Genomic DNA, 16,403 nt, shown 5'->3' on the forward strand with positions numbered 1-16,403 from the left:
ATCTAGAATGAGTTCGATATTGGGTCATCTGGGGTTAAAAACTAGTGTCACCAGGTCAAATCAAAGGAAAAGCTTGTTAACACTGTAGAGGCCACATTTAAGACTGTATCTTCATGAAACTTGGTCAGAATGTTACTCTTGATGATCTCAAAGTCCAGTTAGAATCTGGGTCATGTAGGGTCAAAAACTAGGTTACTAGGTCAAATCAAAGGAAACTCTAGAGGCCACATTTATGACCATATCTTAATGAAACTTAGTCAGAATGTTAATCTTGATGATCTATAGGTCATTTTCAAATCTGGGTCAGGTTGGGTCAAAAACTAGGTCACTGGGTCAAATCAAAGGAAAAGCTTGTTAACACTAGAGGCCACATTTATGACTATGTCTTCATGAAACTTAGAATGTTAATCTTGATGATCTTTAGGTCAAGTTGGAATCTGAGTCATACGGGTTCAAAAACTAGGTCACCAGGTCAAATCAAAGGAAAAGTTAGTTAACTCTTTAGAGGCCATATTTATGACCATATCTTAATGAAACTATCTTGATGATCTTTAGGTCAGTAGGTCAGGTGAGCGATAAAGGGCCTTCATGGCCCTCTTGTTTTTTTAATAAATCTGTTAGATGCATGGTGACCCAAACTTTTTTTCTTTCCAGTTTGAAGCATTTTTGTGTGTCTTAAAGCTGCAAAATATTTTGAAAATATTCATTTTGTAGATCTAAATTGAAACAAAAGTGGGTGGGGTAATTATGTCAACATGTAAATTGAGAGATTTGTTGGTGACATTTATGCTTATATAATGCTGACATCACCTTGTATTCATATTAACCTGTACGACCTGAAATCCCTAAAACATTAAGTGGGATATTAAATGTTTTATAAAGTACCACCATTTTTTCAATTTTACAAAATTTCAGAAATGCTTATTCAGTGGGTGAAGAAAATGCCCTATAAAATTAAAATGAGTTCAGTGACCCATATTTTTGCTTCTTTTGTTTGTCTTGGAAACTAATGTTGTTCAAGCTCACAGAGTATGAAAATATTCTGAACGTTAGAAAAGATTTGTTCCTACATCCTTAAGAACGGCTGTAGAAAGTCTCCCAATACTTTGTGATGTTTTGGCCCTTTTGGATTCATGAAGAACATTTAATTTCATTATAATAGAATTCTGCTTAAGTTGGTGCTAGCGAGTGTGAGGGGTGTTGTACATTTGATTACCTCATGAAGGAAACTGGGTTGCGTTCTATGCTTCAAAAGGATCTTACAGATTTTGTTAAGTAGATGATTGCCAATGGTCAAAAGATGACTAGTATCGTTCTGGGGGTCAGTAGATCAGAGATCAAAATATCACTGACAATGGTTTTTGTCAACAACTGGAGAAGGTTTGGATCTATGACCAGCAGACTTCATTGGATTATTGCATGCTGTCAAAAAATGCTTTGTTTTTAGCTCACCTGAGCAATGGTCATGGTGAGCTATTGTGATCACGCTGTGTCCGTCTATCGTCAACAACTGTGTTTAAAAGAGATCTCCTCCAAAACCACTGAATGGATTTTGATGAAACTTGGCATGGATGTTCCTCTACCAAAATTGTTCAAAGGGTTCTGCTTGGCTGCACATAGGGGCCGCCAGAGCTAAAAATAGAAAAATCTTCAAACATCTCCTAAACCGATGGTCCGATTTTGAAATAATTTCACACAAAAGGTCCATATGTAACCCTCTAATAAGAATTTTCAAATTATAGCGATTCGTCGAAAAATATGGCCGCGAGGGGTGTAGTCACTTTTTCCTATATGTATATAGTGGAAACTACAAAAGTGTTCTTGTGTGAAACTGCTGGCCCAATTTTAAAATAATTTTACACAAATGGTTCTTGTGTGACCTACAAATTATGTTCAAATGTTTCTGATTCGTCAAAAAACATGGCCGCCAGAGGGCATGGTCACTTTTCAACAGCAATTTCTTAAAACAACATCTCCAAAACCACTGAATGGAAATGATCTCTGGGTAGACCTCTTTCAAAGTTATTCAAATGGTTCCATTTCATTGAACATACGGGTATTTTTGGTTGAAAATAGGTTATCAGCTATCACACTTTAAAAATATTTTTCTCTAGAGCTTTGGTATTAGGCATGTGATATAAGGGTTTGACTCTACCAGACTTGTCCGAATTATTGCCATAAGGTAAAAAAATGGCCATGCCCCTTTGTCTGACATGTCCTTACTAAACCTAACTCTCTACTTAAACAAACACACTTGAAGCCTTGTACACAGGTAAGCGCTTTAGAGTCGATGACCCTCTTTGTTTGGATCATTAGGTCATGGTCATATTTGAGACTGAAAATTATATTCCTAATAAATTACTAGAAAGCAGGCTATCATAAGGGCATTTGTGTTTAACAAACAGCAGTCATCTTTTGACCATTTAAGTCAAATAGGAATTCTTTTGTCTTGACAAAATTTAGAAAAGATGACTCCTTCAAATTACTTGTCTGTAACAGTTGGGACAATCTCAAACTCTCAGATAGTCTCTTAACAGGTTTGCTACAGGGACATTTCTAGTCAAGAAGCAAAGTCCCTCGATCAGATTTAGTGTAAAAAATTGCTAGTTCTATATACTTGGTATCAGACCAAATTCCATTTGTACCACGGGTTTATTCTGGTCTCAAATCTTCAAACTGACATATGTCATTCTGGGCCAAGCTGCCAGCCTTACTTTCAGAATTTTAAATGGAATAGAGTTGAGATTTCATACATGCCATAACTTTAATCAAATTACTCGATACAGGTAAATCTACATGTTAAAAACATGCGAGTTTGTGTTCCTGTCCAAGTATTACCGCTCTATTTTCAGTCAAAGAAATGCATTAGGCAGCTCAAAAATTGTCGTAGTGTATGACAAAGGATTCCATGATAAATACTACAGTGCAATTAACTTTTGGTCAAAATGCTATTGAAATGTCAAGAAAAAGACCTGCCATGTGATTACATTAGTTTAGGGAAATGCTCTGCAAGTCGGCATTATACCATGCAGAATTTGGCTATTCTGTGCTAACAAAGCACAACTACCTCGAGAGCACTCCTGAAACTTGTATTCGGGTAAGTTTTATCAGGATATTTAGAGATCTGTTCGCGTTGCCGGATACAAATACCCATTTAGGTCATTACACCATTGAAAAATAAACTAACTGATCAGTTTTTGCAATGACATAACAACAAATTGACCTTTCAATTTCAACATGCCAATGTAGGTGACACTTACGTAATTTAAAACATTCTTGTAACAGTGTCAAATGGGGAACCCTGCAGCCACTGCCTGTCCAGTATAATTTTGGTGACTTTTCAATACCGATATAACTGGCTGGTGTTTGATTTTTTTCCTAACCTTGGGTCTTCCTCCACCAACCAAAGCTTGAAGACAGCTAAATGAACTAACTTAAATTTGGGTAGGGGAAAAAAAAGACTGCTTAAAACAACTAAAATACAGTCGAAACTCGGTATCTCGAATTTCAAGGAACCGTGCTTTTTATTTCGAGATAACAGAAATTCGAGTTATGAGGAGTGACGCATATGGCCGAAATAAGTACACATTACGAAAAGATTTAATAAAAAGTAAGAATTGTTTCCTTGACGTCGTGTAATACATTACGCTGTCGGCACTTTACGCGTACACGATTCCGTACAGTTTGTGTTTATCAAAGTTTTCAGTTTTTCGAAGAATAAAAATGATATTAACCACAAATGTTTTTGAGTCGAGCTTCCTTTATGTACCCCGTTTCTCCCCCGGAGTATTGACAGCATTTCGATCTCACATACTGAACGAATGATGCTTTACCCCAAGAAGATCACCTCTAATTAATCCTTATTAAAGATTCCAACTGTTCAAACTAATTAATTCATTAGTTTAAATTAAAAGCAATTTTCATAACGTCTCAAAAACAAATGAAACGAGCTGTCTCTAATGGTGACAAATGCCCCCGCAGCACCTTGACCTTTGACCTGGTGACCTTGACCTATGACCTGTACTCAATAAGTACTATCAGCATGTGAAGTTTGAAGGTCCTGGGTGCAGTGGTTCGCGAGTAAAGTGCCTTCATGCAAAAAGTTAACGTTGTGACGAACGAACTAACTAACAAACGGACGGACAGTTGAAAACTAATATGCCTCCCTTTCGGGGGCATAAACAAAAACATGGACATATGTTAAAAACCAACCACATTCACAATGACATGTGTGAAATTTTATTGCATATTTTTCTCACTTTGACTTATCGAGTTCACAATGCACTTGAATTTTATTGACGGGACTTTCGACACATCCGGAGTCTCGGTAAATCAAATTTTGACGTAACCGAAGTTGAATTACATATATAAAGAAGGTAATTTGATGGGACTTGAAAATTCCTTCGAATTAAGCGTAATTTCGAGCTAAGCAAGTTTGAGATACCGAGTTTCGACTGTATTTAAGTAACTCTTAACTTAGACATGCCCACAGCATTACAAATAATGCCATTGCTTCCTAAAACAAATGTACTATGACAATTAAAGATATATTAGATCCGAATTTCAAAGAATAATTACTTCATATAGTTTGTATAAAACATAAAATTAACAAGTCTATGTTCTCAACAGTACTATGTAAGTTTATGTTCTCAACAGTACTATGTATAATGTTTAAAATAGTACACACTGTAAACACAGTATAAATATGAACTAAAAAAAAAACTGGCTGTTTTTTTAAAAATCAACTGTTACTGCATGGCATTTAAGTATGAATGTAACTCTTTGTGTTTATTTAATTTTAAAATTTAGTAAAGTTAAATACATTTGATGAGGGTTTTATACATTTGAAGTAAATATCTTAAGATAAAATATTTTAGTGAAGGATGTCTGTAAATTCACTTGGTCTCTCATTTAACACAACTCTAAAAGAAAACACAGTTCTAGAAATAGTTTTTGAAAAATACCAAATTTTTCCTTTTAAAAATGCCTTGGCACAAAAACCACTTTCTCATCTATCAGGAAGTTTGTCACAGTCCCCCTGGATGAATTTTTGATATATTTCTTTAATTGTATATCTTTTGAGCATACACAATCCTCTTTACTACCCAGTGAGGTTTCAGCCAATCAACATTTTCCTACATTCAATCTGCTAAATTGAAATTTCAAGCAACATCTAAGCAAAATACTAGTTAAAAATTAACAAATACGTTATGAAATAATTGTTAAGATGTTCTCCTCTGATTCGACACTTCGAAATTCACCTCAAGGAAATAAAATTATTCAGTGTCAATACTGAAAATGATGCAGTCATTCTTTTCACAGACAATTTTGAGGTTTGTGGAGATCTGTCGCAAAAAGTAGTTAATTAGTTTATACCAGTTCATTTTAGCTCAACTGTGATGAAAGTTTTAAGCTTATTTGAACCCATCTCCATCAGCTTCCTGGGAAAACCAGTACTGGTGTCTTATGTGAAGAAGTGTGCATGACCCCCAGATAGAGCGGCCAACACCTTAACTACTAGACCACCGTTCCCAATGTTTATTGGTTTACACCTTTAACCTGCCATATAAACAAACTAAAAATACTGTCAAAATGTGCTGGGGGTTCAACCACAGAACCATGGTAGGCCTCTAGTATGCGATGATGCAAAATCACTGCATAGCATCAAAAAATCTTTTTCAACCTAAAAATCATTCTTTTCAGCAGCACTGTCATATATTGCAATTCTGTAAAACATTTTGTTATCCAGATATAGTACTATTATACAAAACATATAACGCCACAAAAAATTCACAGTAGCTGACATATTATGGAAATGTGATTTTTGACTATAAATAAGGTATAGGTGAGAAAATTTGCATGTCTATAGTACATCGGTCAAAAAATAGGCGATATCCCCTACTTAAATATTGTTTCAAATTTCCTTCAAAAATCAACAATCTGAAGGCAATGAACTCTCTAAAATTCTTGCTGCAGCACATAGGTCATCCACATTCCCCGCTGCTCTACCAGAGGCCCAGCCTGTTCTCACAGATGTAAGGGAACCAGGTACATCAGTTCCATCATTTCCGCTCACAGAAACTGCACATGAAGAGTTTTTTAAATTGTTGTCAATACTTGTATTGTGTAAAGTAGTCATATTTTCGTCATAGTTTTGCATATTTTGAGCAATGTGAGAATTTGAAGGAACAGCAAATGAAGCACTAGAACTGTCATGAGAGTTTCCAGTAGGTATTGAGTTATATACACTTAGATCAAGTTTACTGCTCTGGGCTTCCAGTGGTTGCTTAGATACATGCTGTATGTCAATAGCACTGCCACCAAGTGACGTCTGCTTCAGCAGCTCAATCTCCTCTCGCATGCTAGATAACTGATTGCACATCTCTTCCATTGTTGTTGGCTGACTGGTTCTAGAGTCTGCAGAAATTTTCCTATGTGTCTGAGAACCAGTCAAAGTCAATCTATTGTGTTTGCTTAAATTTTCATTTATGTATGTGTGATCACTAGACTTTCTAGTTGAGAATTTCCTTGTAGCCCGTCTAGTTCCATAGCTATGTCCAGGAACAGGTGTATCTTTCCCATGATTCTTTAGGCTCTTTTCCAGTTCTTTTGCTTTATTTAAAGATACATCTACATCCCTAGGAACTTGTTCAAAGCCTCCAGTCTTTTGTGATTTATTTTCATAATTTTTAGATGAACTGCATAGATTTTTCTCTGCAGACTGGCATAATGTTTTCTGTGTTGATTTAAGTTTTTCTATTTCTGATTTCTGTGTATCAAGTTCAGCAACAAGGTTTTGCTTTTCCAACTTTAATTCCTGTACTAATTTAGTCTGGTCAGCATCCTAAAGTACAGAAAAAGGTTGTCTGTTATTCTGTTGTTTTTTTCTACACTTATTAATCAACAATTTAGTACAAATTTATTTCAGAACAATATTTATGTTTTTTTCAACTAGATATGTTAATAAGACAGAAAATAAAGGGTGAATAACTTAGTAACTATCAAGTAGCTTACATCTCATTACAAATTTAAACATTTTACATTCTTGTATTAACAAGGAAGAAAAAATGCACAGACTATTTTACTATTTATTTATTTATTTATTTATTTTGTTGGGTTTAACGTCGCACCGACACAATTTTAGGTCATATGGCGACTTTCCAGCTTTAATGGTGGAGGAAGACCCCAGGTGCCCCTCCGTGCACTATTCCATCACGAGCGGGCACCTGGGTAGAACCACCGACCTTCCGTAAGCCAGCTGGATGGCTTCCTCACGTGAAGAATTCTACGCCCCAAATGAGGTTTCGAACCCACATCGATGAGGGGCGAATAGTTTCAAGTCAACGACTATTTTACTATTAAAAGTACAAACCAGAGCCCTATTATTGACAATTTTTTTGTTCAATTCAACAAGAGTGCATGAGGTTTCCCGTAGTTATTGCCGTTTAAGGAACAAGGAGCATGGTATAAGAAGAAATAACACAGTTACCAGTAAAAATATGTATGAATTTTACATAAGAATAACAGCAATACATCTTATTTAGCATCTTAACATCTACAAGAGCCATGGGACCGTCTTAAAAGCATGTAAAAAGGTGTATTTATTATAAATTGAGCAATGATAAATTCATTTCCTTTGAAGCATAACAATGCCCTCAAGTAAATTGCTTGCACTTTACATATTTTATCTTAGAATTAAAATTGGAAAAATTACTGAAATGCGGCTAACCCTTTTCTGTAACAATTCAATATGAGATTTTTGAACTGCCTTTTGTTTTTCAAGTTCTTTACAGCTCATCTCAAGTTCCTGGACTCTAGCTTTCAACTCAGCTAGTTCAGCACTGTCGGGAACTGTTATAACGTACGTTTCATTTCCAGTGGTAGGTATTTCCTGTAGAAATTGAAAAATGTTTATTACTAAGTAGCAAACATACATGTATGTTCTTTTCTGTTAAATAAATTAAAAGATAGAAACATTCCATTGTTCTTCGTGATCATAGATTTTGCTTTGTTTTTTATCAGTTTAGAGTTACACCAACACAATGTCTTTCTCCAGCTTTTGAACAACCATGTGCCCCAGTGGGCATTTTTCAAGCATGGGTGAGCACCGTGATAGAACCACCAACCTTCCATATGCTAGCTGTATGGTTTCCACACATAAAGAATAAAAACTGTTAGTTACTTGCAGACGACATGTTAGTAATGGAATACAGTTTAGTTAATCTGACCACAATTACAAAAACTCATTCAGGATGTCACATGCCAAATATCTTTGCTCTACGCCTTGCGGCTGGACAAGATTTTAAAGTTTTTCCTTTTGGTTGCCATGGCAACCAGAGTTCTGCATGGATTTCAATTCTTTGTGCAATTTTGAAAGGGGGCCACCCAAGGATCATTCCTGTGAAGTTTGGTGTAAATCTGCCCAATGGTTTTGAAAAAGAAGATTTTTTTTAGAAATTGTTGATAAATGACTCACAACAGACATCGAGCGGTCACAGAATTATATTGTGCACTGCATTCAAAAATTTGAACATCAGCTTTTTCTTCAAACATACTTCTTTCATGACAATAAAATAGACAATAGCCTATAAATTTTCTTAGGAATCTTAATGTTTCATTTAATTAAATGTAATCCAGACCATCATCTTTGACCCTCTAACTTCAAAAACAATGGGGTTTGTGTACTAAATGCTAGCAATGACCTTGCCCTTTGACAAGATAAACCCAATCTCAAAAGGGGCTCATCTCTTGGCAAAGAGCTATAAACATATAAAATTGTATTCCTGTAGGCTGATATGATCTCCAATTATTTATTATAAACAATTTTCAAACAAAGAGCAAAGTGACCTTGATCTTTGATATTCTATCCCCAAAGTCAGTATGGATCATGTACTAAGTTTGAGCAACAATGATATAAAGTTTGTTACCTGTATGCCTAATCCTTCTAAAGCTATTGGTCAGAAACTATTTTTTAGTTTTTAAGTAACTTTTACCCAGAGACACAAAAGAAAATAGGGTTCATATACTGATCATGTACAATCATCTGATACATATAACAGCTGCAGGTCAAAGGACCTGAAACCATTTTTGATATATGGCCTGAACAACAAATCAGCATGTGCATGAAGCATGACCTTTTCGAAGCAATCAAAGCTAACCTGAGCATTATAAGTTGAAGTAACATTTCCTATACCATCATCCTGCACATACATGGCTGTATGGTCAATGGTTTCCAAACCTCCAAGACTGGTATCTGCATAACTTCTTTTCAATGAACTACTACAACTATTTGGCCTAGCTGCAAAAGGCAATAAAGTGAAAATATATTACTTATTGATGTTATACTGATGTTAAATTTTGTAAAATGAAACTGGTTTAGCCTACTTTTTAACATTTTATCTGTAATTTAATGTCCATGTTTACTTTGAGCAGTGAGCACAATGCCCAACTTTGTAGAATTGTCTCACTGAACTATCACACTTACAGACACCTGAAAAAACTCCCCACCCAGCTTCATTATACTGACAACAGACTGGCCAATTCTATATCCTCTTACTATTGTTGGCCAAGGGAGAAAACTGTGACTTTTGTACTTTTTTTATAAAGTGCAGTAAACAATTTGTGTTTAAAATGAGTTTACTAATTAAATGTTGAGAAAACAATTCATTTAATGAAATTACGAAATTTTCCTGATGAAATTGCCCATTAGTAATCAGTTAATATGTACTTCAGAATCACATCTTGATACAAATAACTTGAAAAGTATGTAGGAGGTTACCTGAGGAATATCCAGGCCAAGTTTCATCAACTTCTACCACATGGTTTTAGAGGAGATGTTGTTTGAAGAAAAGTGTGGAAGGACAGATGACGGAGTTATCACAATATCTCACCCCAAGGACTTTGTGCTCAGATGAGCTTACAAAACTCTAAGTATGGATCAATATTACTGTAAAGTGTAAACATTTGTGGAGTGCTAATTTTTGTGGATTTCATCAATCGCCAAAACTGAACCCCACTGACAATTCATACCCATTTAGTTTGTGAAAAATGATATCCACAAAATCCAAAATCATAAAGAAATAACTATTTTATCAAATCACAAAATAACATGCCCACAAAATTAAATGATTTTACAGTATCTCAATTCTCCACAGTACTGTACCTGTACCTACTTGTTGTAGAGACAGTGTTTAAACTGGCTGAAGTGTTATATGACTCCCAGGGAACGTGGGAAACATCAATTTCATGAGGTACAGTAAAACCACACATTGATGGATTCACATCCTGTAAATAAATGATCAACAGTATAAATGAAATAGCCAGTTATACTAACAATAAACTATACATGTTTCATATAGAACATTTCTTAATATATATACATGTACAATCAAATGGACATATAACAGCCATGCTTCTGTACATTCAATACTAGATACCCACGGGCAAGATGTCGAGCCCACCCTTTGATCCCTAACTGTGCCTTGACCTTTGAGATAGTCTGTCTCATTAAGTTAAACATTAAACCGGACAGATGCACGGACACATGCACATTCATACACCAAACAGCCATTCAGACAACTATGTCTTTGCTTCCGCAAACAGACTTGACAAAAAAAGAAAATTAGTGTGTGTGTGTATGTGTGTTCGGGTTTAATGTCTTTCTCAACAATTTTTCAGTCATATCAACCACGGTGCCTACTTGTAGCAGTGAGCACAATGCCCAACTTTACATTGCTGCCTCAATGGAATATCACATATCACGCCGCAGACATGTGGCATGATACCCCACCCAGTCACATAATACTGACACCGGGCTGACCATCCCCTTAATGCTGAACGCCAAGCGAGGAAGCTGCTAGTACCATTTTTTATGTCAGGCAACTGAGGCGGTTAGTACAGTCAGATCTGATATTAAGGTATAAAACATATTTGAACTGATAATTCCAGAAATATTTTTACCTGTGCCACTTGAATCTGAAAGCTGGACTCGTAATTCTTCAAGTGTGACTGATAGTGAGCATAGACGCTGTTACGTTTGTCTAAACCGTTTGGACATTTATAGCAGTGCCAGTGACCTCCCTTGAAAGTTTTACAGCCCTTGTTTTTCCCAGCAACCTCACAGATATCATAACAGCGCAGTATTCTTAAACCTGTGAAAAGAAATATAAATTTTAGCTTGCAACTGTCTCTATATAAAATATATCACTAAAATGATTCTTACATACTGAAAATAAGTTTCTGGTGTTTTTACCGGTGATGGCAAAAACTAGTCTTAGAATAATGTTAGAATAAACTTTATGGATATTTTTTGGCTATTCATTGCCATGGCAACCACATTTGTCGCGTAGTAACTGAGCAAAAAGATGTGCATACTCTCCATATTGTCATCTATTCATGTATCAAGTTTTATACAAGAGGACCATGATGGTCCTGAATCTCTCACCTGTCCCCACATGAACTGAGTATGACGTCGTTTTTTCTATTATCTGACATAGTGACCTAGTTTATGAGCTCATGTGACCTAGTTCTGAACCTGACCTAGATATCATCAAGATAAAAATTCTGACCAATTTTCATGAAGATCCATTGAAAAATATGGCCTCTAGAGAGGTCAAAAGGTTTTTCTATTATTTGACATAATGACCCAGTTTTAAACTTGACCTAGATATCATCAAGGTGAACATTTTCACCAATTTTCATGAAGATCTCATGAAAAATATGGCCTGTAGAGAGGTCAAAAGGTTTTTCTATGTTTAGACCTAGTTTTTAACCGCAGTTGACCCAGTTTCAAACTTGACCTAGATATCATCAAGATGAACATTCAGACCAACTTTCATACAGATCCCATGAAAAATATGGCCTCTAGAGTGGTCACAAGGTTTTTCTATTATTTGACCTACTGACCTAGTTTTTGACCGCATGTGACCCAGTTTCGAACTTGACCTAGATATTATCAAGATGAACATTCTGACCAATTTTCATGCCCATGAAAAATATGGCCTCTACAGTCACAAGGTTTTTCTATCATTTGACCTACTGACCTAGTTTTGGACAAGACGTGACCCAGTTTCGAACCTGACCTAGATATCATCAAGATGAACATTCTGACCAATTTTCATACAGATCCCATGAAAAATATGACCTCTAGAGAGGCCACAAGGATTTTCTATTATTTGACCTACTGACTTAGTTTTGGACCGGACGTGACCCAGTTTCGAACTTGACCTAGATATCATCAAGATGAACATTCTGACCAATTTTCATGCAGATCCAATGAAAAATATGACCTCTAGAGAGGTCACAAGGATTTTCTATTATTTGACCTACTGACCTAGTTTTTGACCGCATGTGACCCAGTTTCGAATTTAACCTAGATATCATCAAGATGAACATTCTCACCAACTTTCATAAAGATCCCACGAAAAATGTGACCTCTAGAGTGGTCACAAGCAAAAGTTTACGCACGGACGACGGACGCTGCGCGATCACAAAAGTTCACCTTGTCACTATGTGACAGGTGAGCTAAAAAAAAATATTTTAATCTTTATGTATTTCAGGATCCCAAACTGCCATTTTTGTTGTACATTTAAAATTTGTTGTCACAGCAACCACATTTTTTTAACCACAGCAAAATAAAAGAACATGAAATTGCCATATATCCCTACATCAAGTTTCATGAAAAAATATTTTGTACTGTTAAAAGTTATCACATAATCCAACTTTGTAGACTGACAGACTGTGGGTCAACTCTGGTAAACAAGAGGACCATGATGGTCCTGAATCGCTCACCTGTCCCAACATGATCCAGTTTTGAACTGAGTATGACGTCGTTTTTTCTCTCTATTATTTGACATAGTGACCTAGTTTTTCAGCTCATGTGACCCAGTTTTGAACCTGACCTAGATATCATAAAGATGAACATTCAGACCAACTTTCATACAGATCCCATGAAAAATATGGCCTTTAGAGAGGTCACAAGGTTTTTCTATTTTTAGACCTACTGACCTAGTTTTTGACCGCAAGTGACCCAGTTTCGAACTTGACCTAGATATCATCAAGATGAACATTCAGACCAACTTTCATACAGATCCCATGAAAAATATGGCCTTTAGAGAGGTCACAAGGTTTTTCTATTATTTGACCTACTGACCTAGTTTTAAATGGCACGTGACCCAGTTTCAAACTTGACCTAGATATCATCAAGGTGAACGTTCTGACCAATTTTCATGAAGATCTTGTGCAATATATATGGCCTCTATAGAGGTCACAAGGTTTTTCTATTTTTAGACCTACTGACCTAGTTTTTGATAACACGTGACCCAGTTTCGAACTTGACCTAGATATCATCAAGGTGAACATTCTGACCAATTTTCATGAAGATCTTGTGCAATATATATGGCCTCTATAGAGGTCACAAGGTTTTTCTATTTTTAGACCTACTGACCTAGTTTTTGATAACACGTGACCCAGTTTCGAACTTGACCTAGATATCATCAAGGTGAACATTCTGACCAATTTTCATGAAGATCTTGTGAAATATATGGCCTCTAGAGAGGTCACAAGGTTTTTCTATTTTTAGACCTACTGACCTAGTTTTTGATGGCATGTGACCCAGTTTCGAACTTGACCTAGATATCATCAAGATGAACATTCTGACCAACTTTCATAAAGATCCCATGAAAAATGTGACCTCTAGAGTGGTCACAAGCAAAAGTTTACGGACGCATGCACGGGCGCACTGACAGGACGACGGACACCGCGCGATCACAAAAGCTCACCTTGTCACTTTGTGACAGGTGAGCTAAAAACATGATGGATAAACTATATGAAAATAACCTGTATCTCTTGTTAAAATAGTATGTTTTCAGCACTTTTACCCTTCATATCATATGGAGAATCTTTTAGGAGACACTGGGAGCATGTGCAAAGCACCTTTACCTGACAAAGACCTTATACAACAGGTCGGAGAGATGACTCAGACTTCATTACTGTAATTTACCAGTTTTTAGTTAATGTTAAGAACTGACCAATCATATGCTAGAATTCTCAGACTGGTCCCCAAGCCTTGCAGCATTGTAAAATGTAAATATTGTAAAATCATTAAATACTTTAGCATAGAGTTCATGATTTTCATATAAACTGGTGAAATCAGTATTATTCATGTGGGACTAACTTTCATGGATTTCTACATTTAGTTGATGCATGACATTAAATTCAAATGAACAAATGAACTTTCCATTCACTTTATCTTCAAAAGTTGAAATCCACAAAATTATATCCCAAGTAAAAGGAGTCTAGACCAAAACCACAATACGAAAGTCAAATGATTTTACATAGGGCAACAAAAATTTGTTGATTTTAACTTTTAAGATGAAGCAAACATTATTTTCCTCTGAAACAAGATTTTCTGACAAATTCAACCTCAAATGAAATTAGTCCCCTATACTAAATAACAAACTAACAGTATCAGTTACAGGGGAAAAACAAAATACAATACCAGCAAATTCAATCGCTTTATTCACATGTCTATTTGTGTAGTGTGTTTTCAGTAGACTTGGATCTGTGTACGAGTCTGTTTTTGCACAAAACGGACAATGCATGTGAGGATCTACTATTGCACAGTCTATTTCTAAACACTGGACTGGAGTGAAGTTACTTTCTGTTCCTTTAATCCTTACACTTGGATGTACCTGAAAACAAAATAAAAACTGCCAACTACTCAAATAGAAGAAATTTTCCACCAAACAAAGAAAGTCACTTACCCTAACCCGGCGCACAGTGTTCATATTAATTTCAACAACGTAAACATCATGACCTCATCTAGATGCTTTCATTAAGTTACCATAAGTTAATATTTGTGTATGTCTTTTATTTACCTTAATAAACAATATCTAAGTCATAAGAAGTTGTTTGGTTTAAATACTGAATTAAAACAGTATTAACTGAACACTTATGTCAAGCATCTCAGACTGGGTGCACACCATGAGCAGTTGGTCTTTATTTCATTGTTTATTTCCGTTTCCAACATCGGAATGACACCATACTTTCAGTGTATGTCAACTGGATGTAGTGCTGCACTTTGACGTTTTGTTTTTTTCAGGTAATCAAGTGGACTATTAGGGCGAACATTAGCGGTCAAATTCAAATCATGAAAGATGAAAAAAATACTGCACAAGCTACACATACCTAGTCCATAGTAATTAAAATGTTCTACACGTTTGGCATGTCAACAAAAATGTTACAAAAACTATATGACCAAAAAATTACACAAAGACTGCGAATTACAATCATACATCTCATAATACACTATACACGAAAGGCAGCTTTTGACAGCAAAAGTCTACAATATGTTTTAACAACCCTTGTATTCTAGTCAATTTCTTTGATCCCAAATGACCAGAAAATATAACAATACGGAGTTCAAGTGCAGGGAGATTTTTTACAGATGCCACATACTACTTAAGGTGGCTGTTGTGATAGTCACTAAAATATATAAGGACATCCTTTGGAAGCTTACACCTCGATTAAGCAAAACAAAAGCAGACACAATTTGATTATGTCTGTTCGTGAGAGGTAACTATCTGTATCTGAGTCACTTAATTTCCAGGCACTCCTGTGGGTTAGAACAAAAAATCAGGATGAAGAATTTTTTTGTAACTTGCAGGAAGTTAGCGGTTATATCTGGTTGCCTGTTTATGCCTGAAACAATGTACTTAGAGGCACCTACGGGTATATTCCACAATTAATGCTGGAAAGCTGCCATATGGCTTAATGTGTTGCGTGTGTTGTAAAAACTGTTGTGAAAAAAAGAACAAGAGGACCATGATGGTCCTGAATCGCTCACCTCTTCCCACATGACCCAGTTTTGAGTATGAAGTCGTTTTTTCTATTATTTGACATAGTGACCTAGCTTTTGAGCTCATGTGACCCAGTTTTGAAACTGACCTAGATATTATCAAGATAAAAATTCTGACCAATTTTCATGAAGATCCATTGAAAAATATGGTCTCTAGAGAGGTCACAAGGTTTTTCTATTATTTGACCTATTGACCTAGTTTTCGAAGGTACGTGACCCTGTTTTGAACTTTACCTAGATATCATCAAGGTGAACATTCTCACTAATTTTCATGAAGATCTCATGAAAAATATGGCCTCTAGAGAGGTCACAAGGTTTTTCTATTTTTATACCTACTGGCCTAGTTTTTGACCGCAGGTGACCCAGTTTCGAAACTGACCTAGATATCATCAAGGTGAACATTCAGATCAATTTTCATGAAGATCTATTGAAAAATATGGCCTCTAGAGAGGTCAAAAGATTTTAATAATTTTAGACCTACTGACCTAGTTTTTGACCGCAGTTGACCCAGTTTCAAACCTGACCTAGATATCATCAAGATGAACAT

At 35.8% G+C, this 16,403-nt stretch overlaps 1 protein-coding gene across 1 annotated transcript in view; it reads right to left on the reverse strand.

The window, feature by feature from the left end:
- Positions 1 to 4,617: 4,617 nt before the first annotated feature.
- LOC123534180 (uncharacterized) overlaps positions 4,618 to 16,403 on the reverse strand; it is a 29,808-nt gene continuing 18,022 nt past the window's right edge. The window contains exons 7-12 of the mRNA XM_045316292.2: positions 14,498 to 14,690; positions 10,960 to 11,150; positions 10,173 to 10,284; positions 9,159 to 9,298; positions 7,730 to 7,891; positions 4,618 to 6,844 (exon numbers count right to left, since the gene is read on the reverse strand). Coding sequence (XP_045172227.2) covers positions 5,933 to 6,844; positions 7,730 to 7,891; positions 9,159 to 9,298; positions 10,173 to 10,284; positions 10,960 to 11,150; positions 14,498 to 14,690 — 1,710 coding nt within the window. The 3' untranslated portion in view covers positions 4,618 to 5,932. The remainder of the gene's footprint in view (positions 6,845 to 7,729; positions 7,892 to 9,158; positions 9,299 to 10,172; positions 10,285 to 10,959; positions 11,151 to 14,497; positions 14,691 to 16,403) is intronic.

The sequence above is a fragment of the Mercenaria mercenaria genome, chromosome 12, assembly GCF_021730395.1.
Source record: "Mercenaria mercenaria strain notata chromosome 12, MADL_Memer_1, whole genome shotgun sequence".
NCBI classification, from domain to species: Eukaryota; Metazoa; Mollusca; class Bivalvia; order Venerida; family Veneridae; genus Mercenaria; species Mercenaria mercenaria.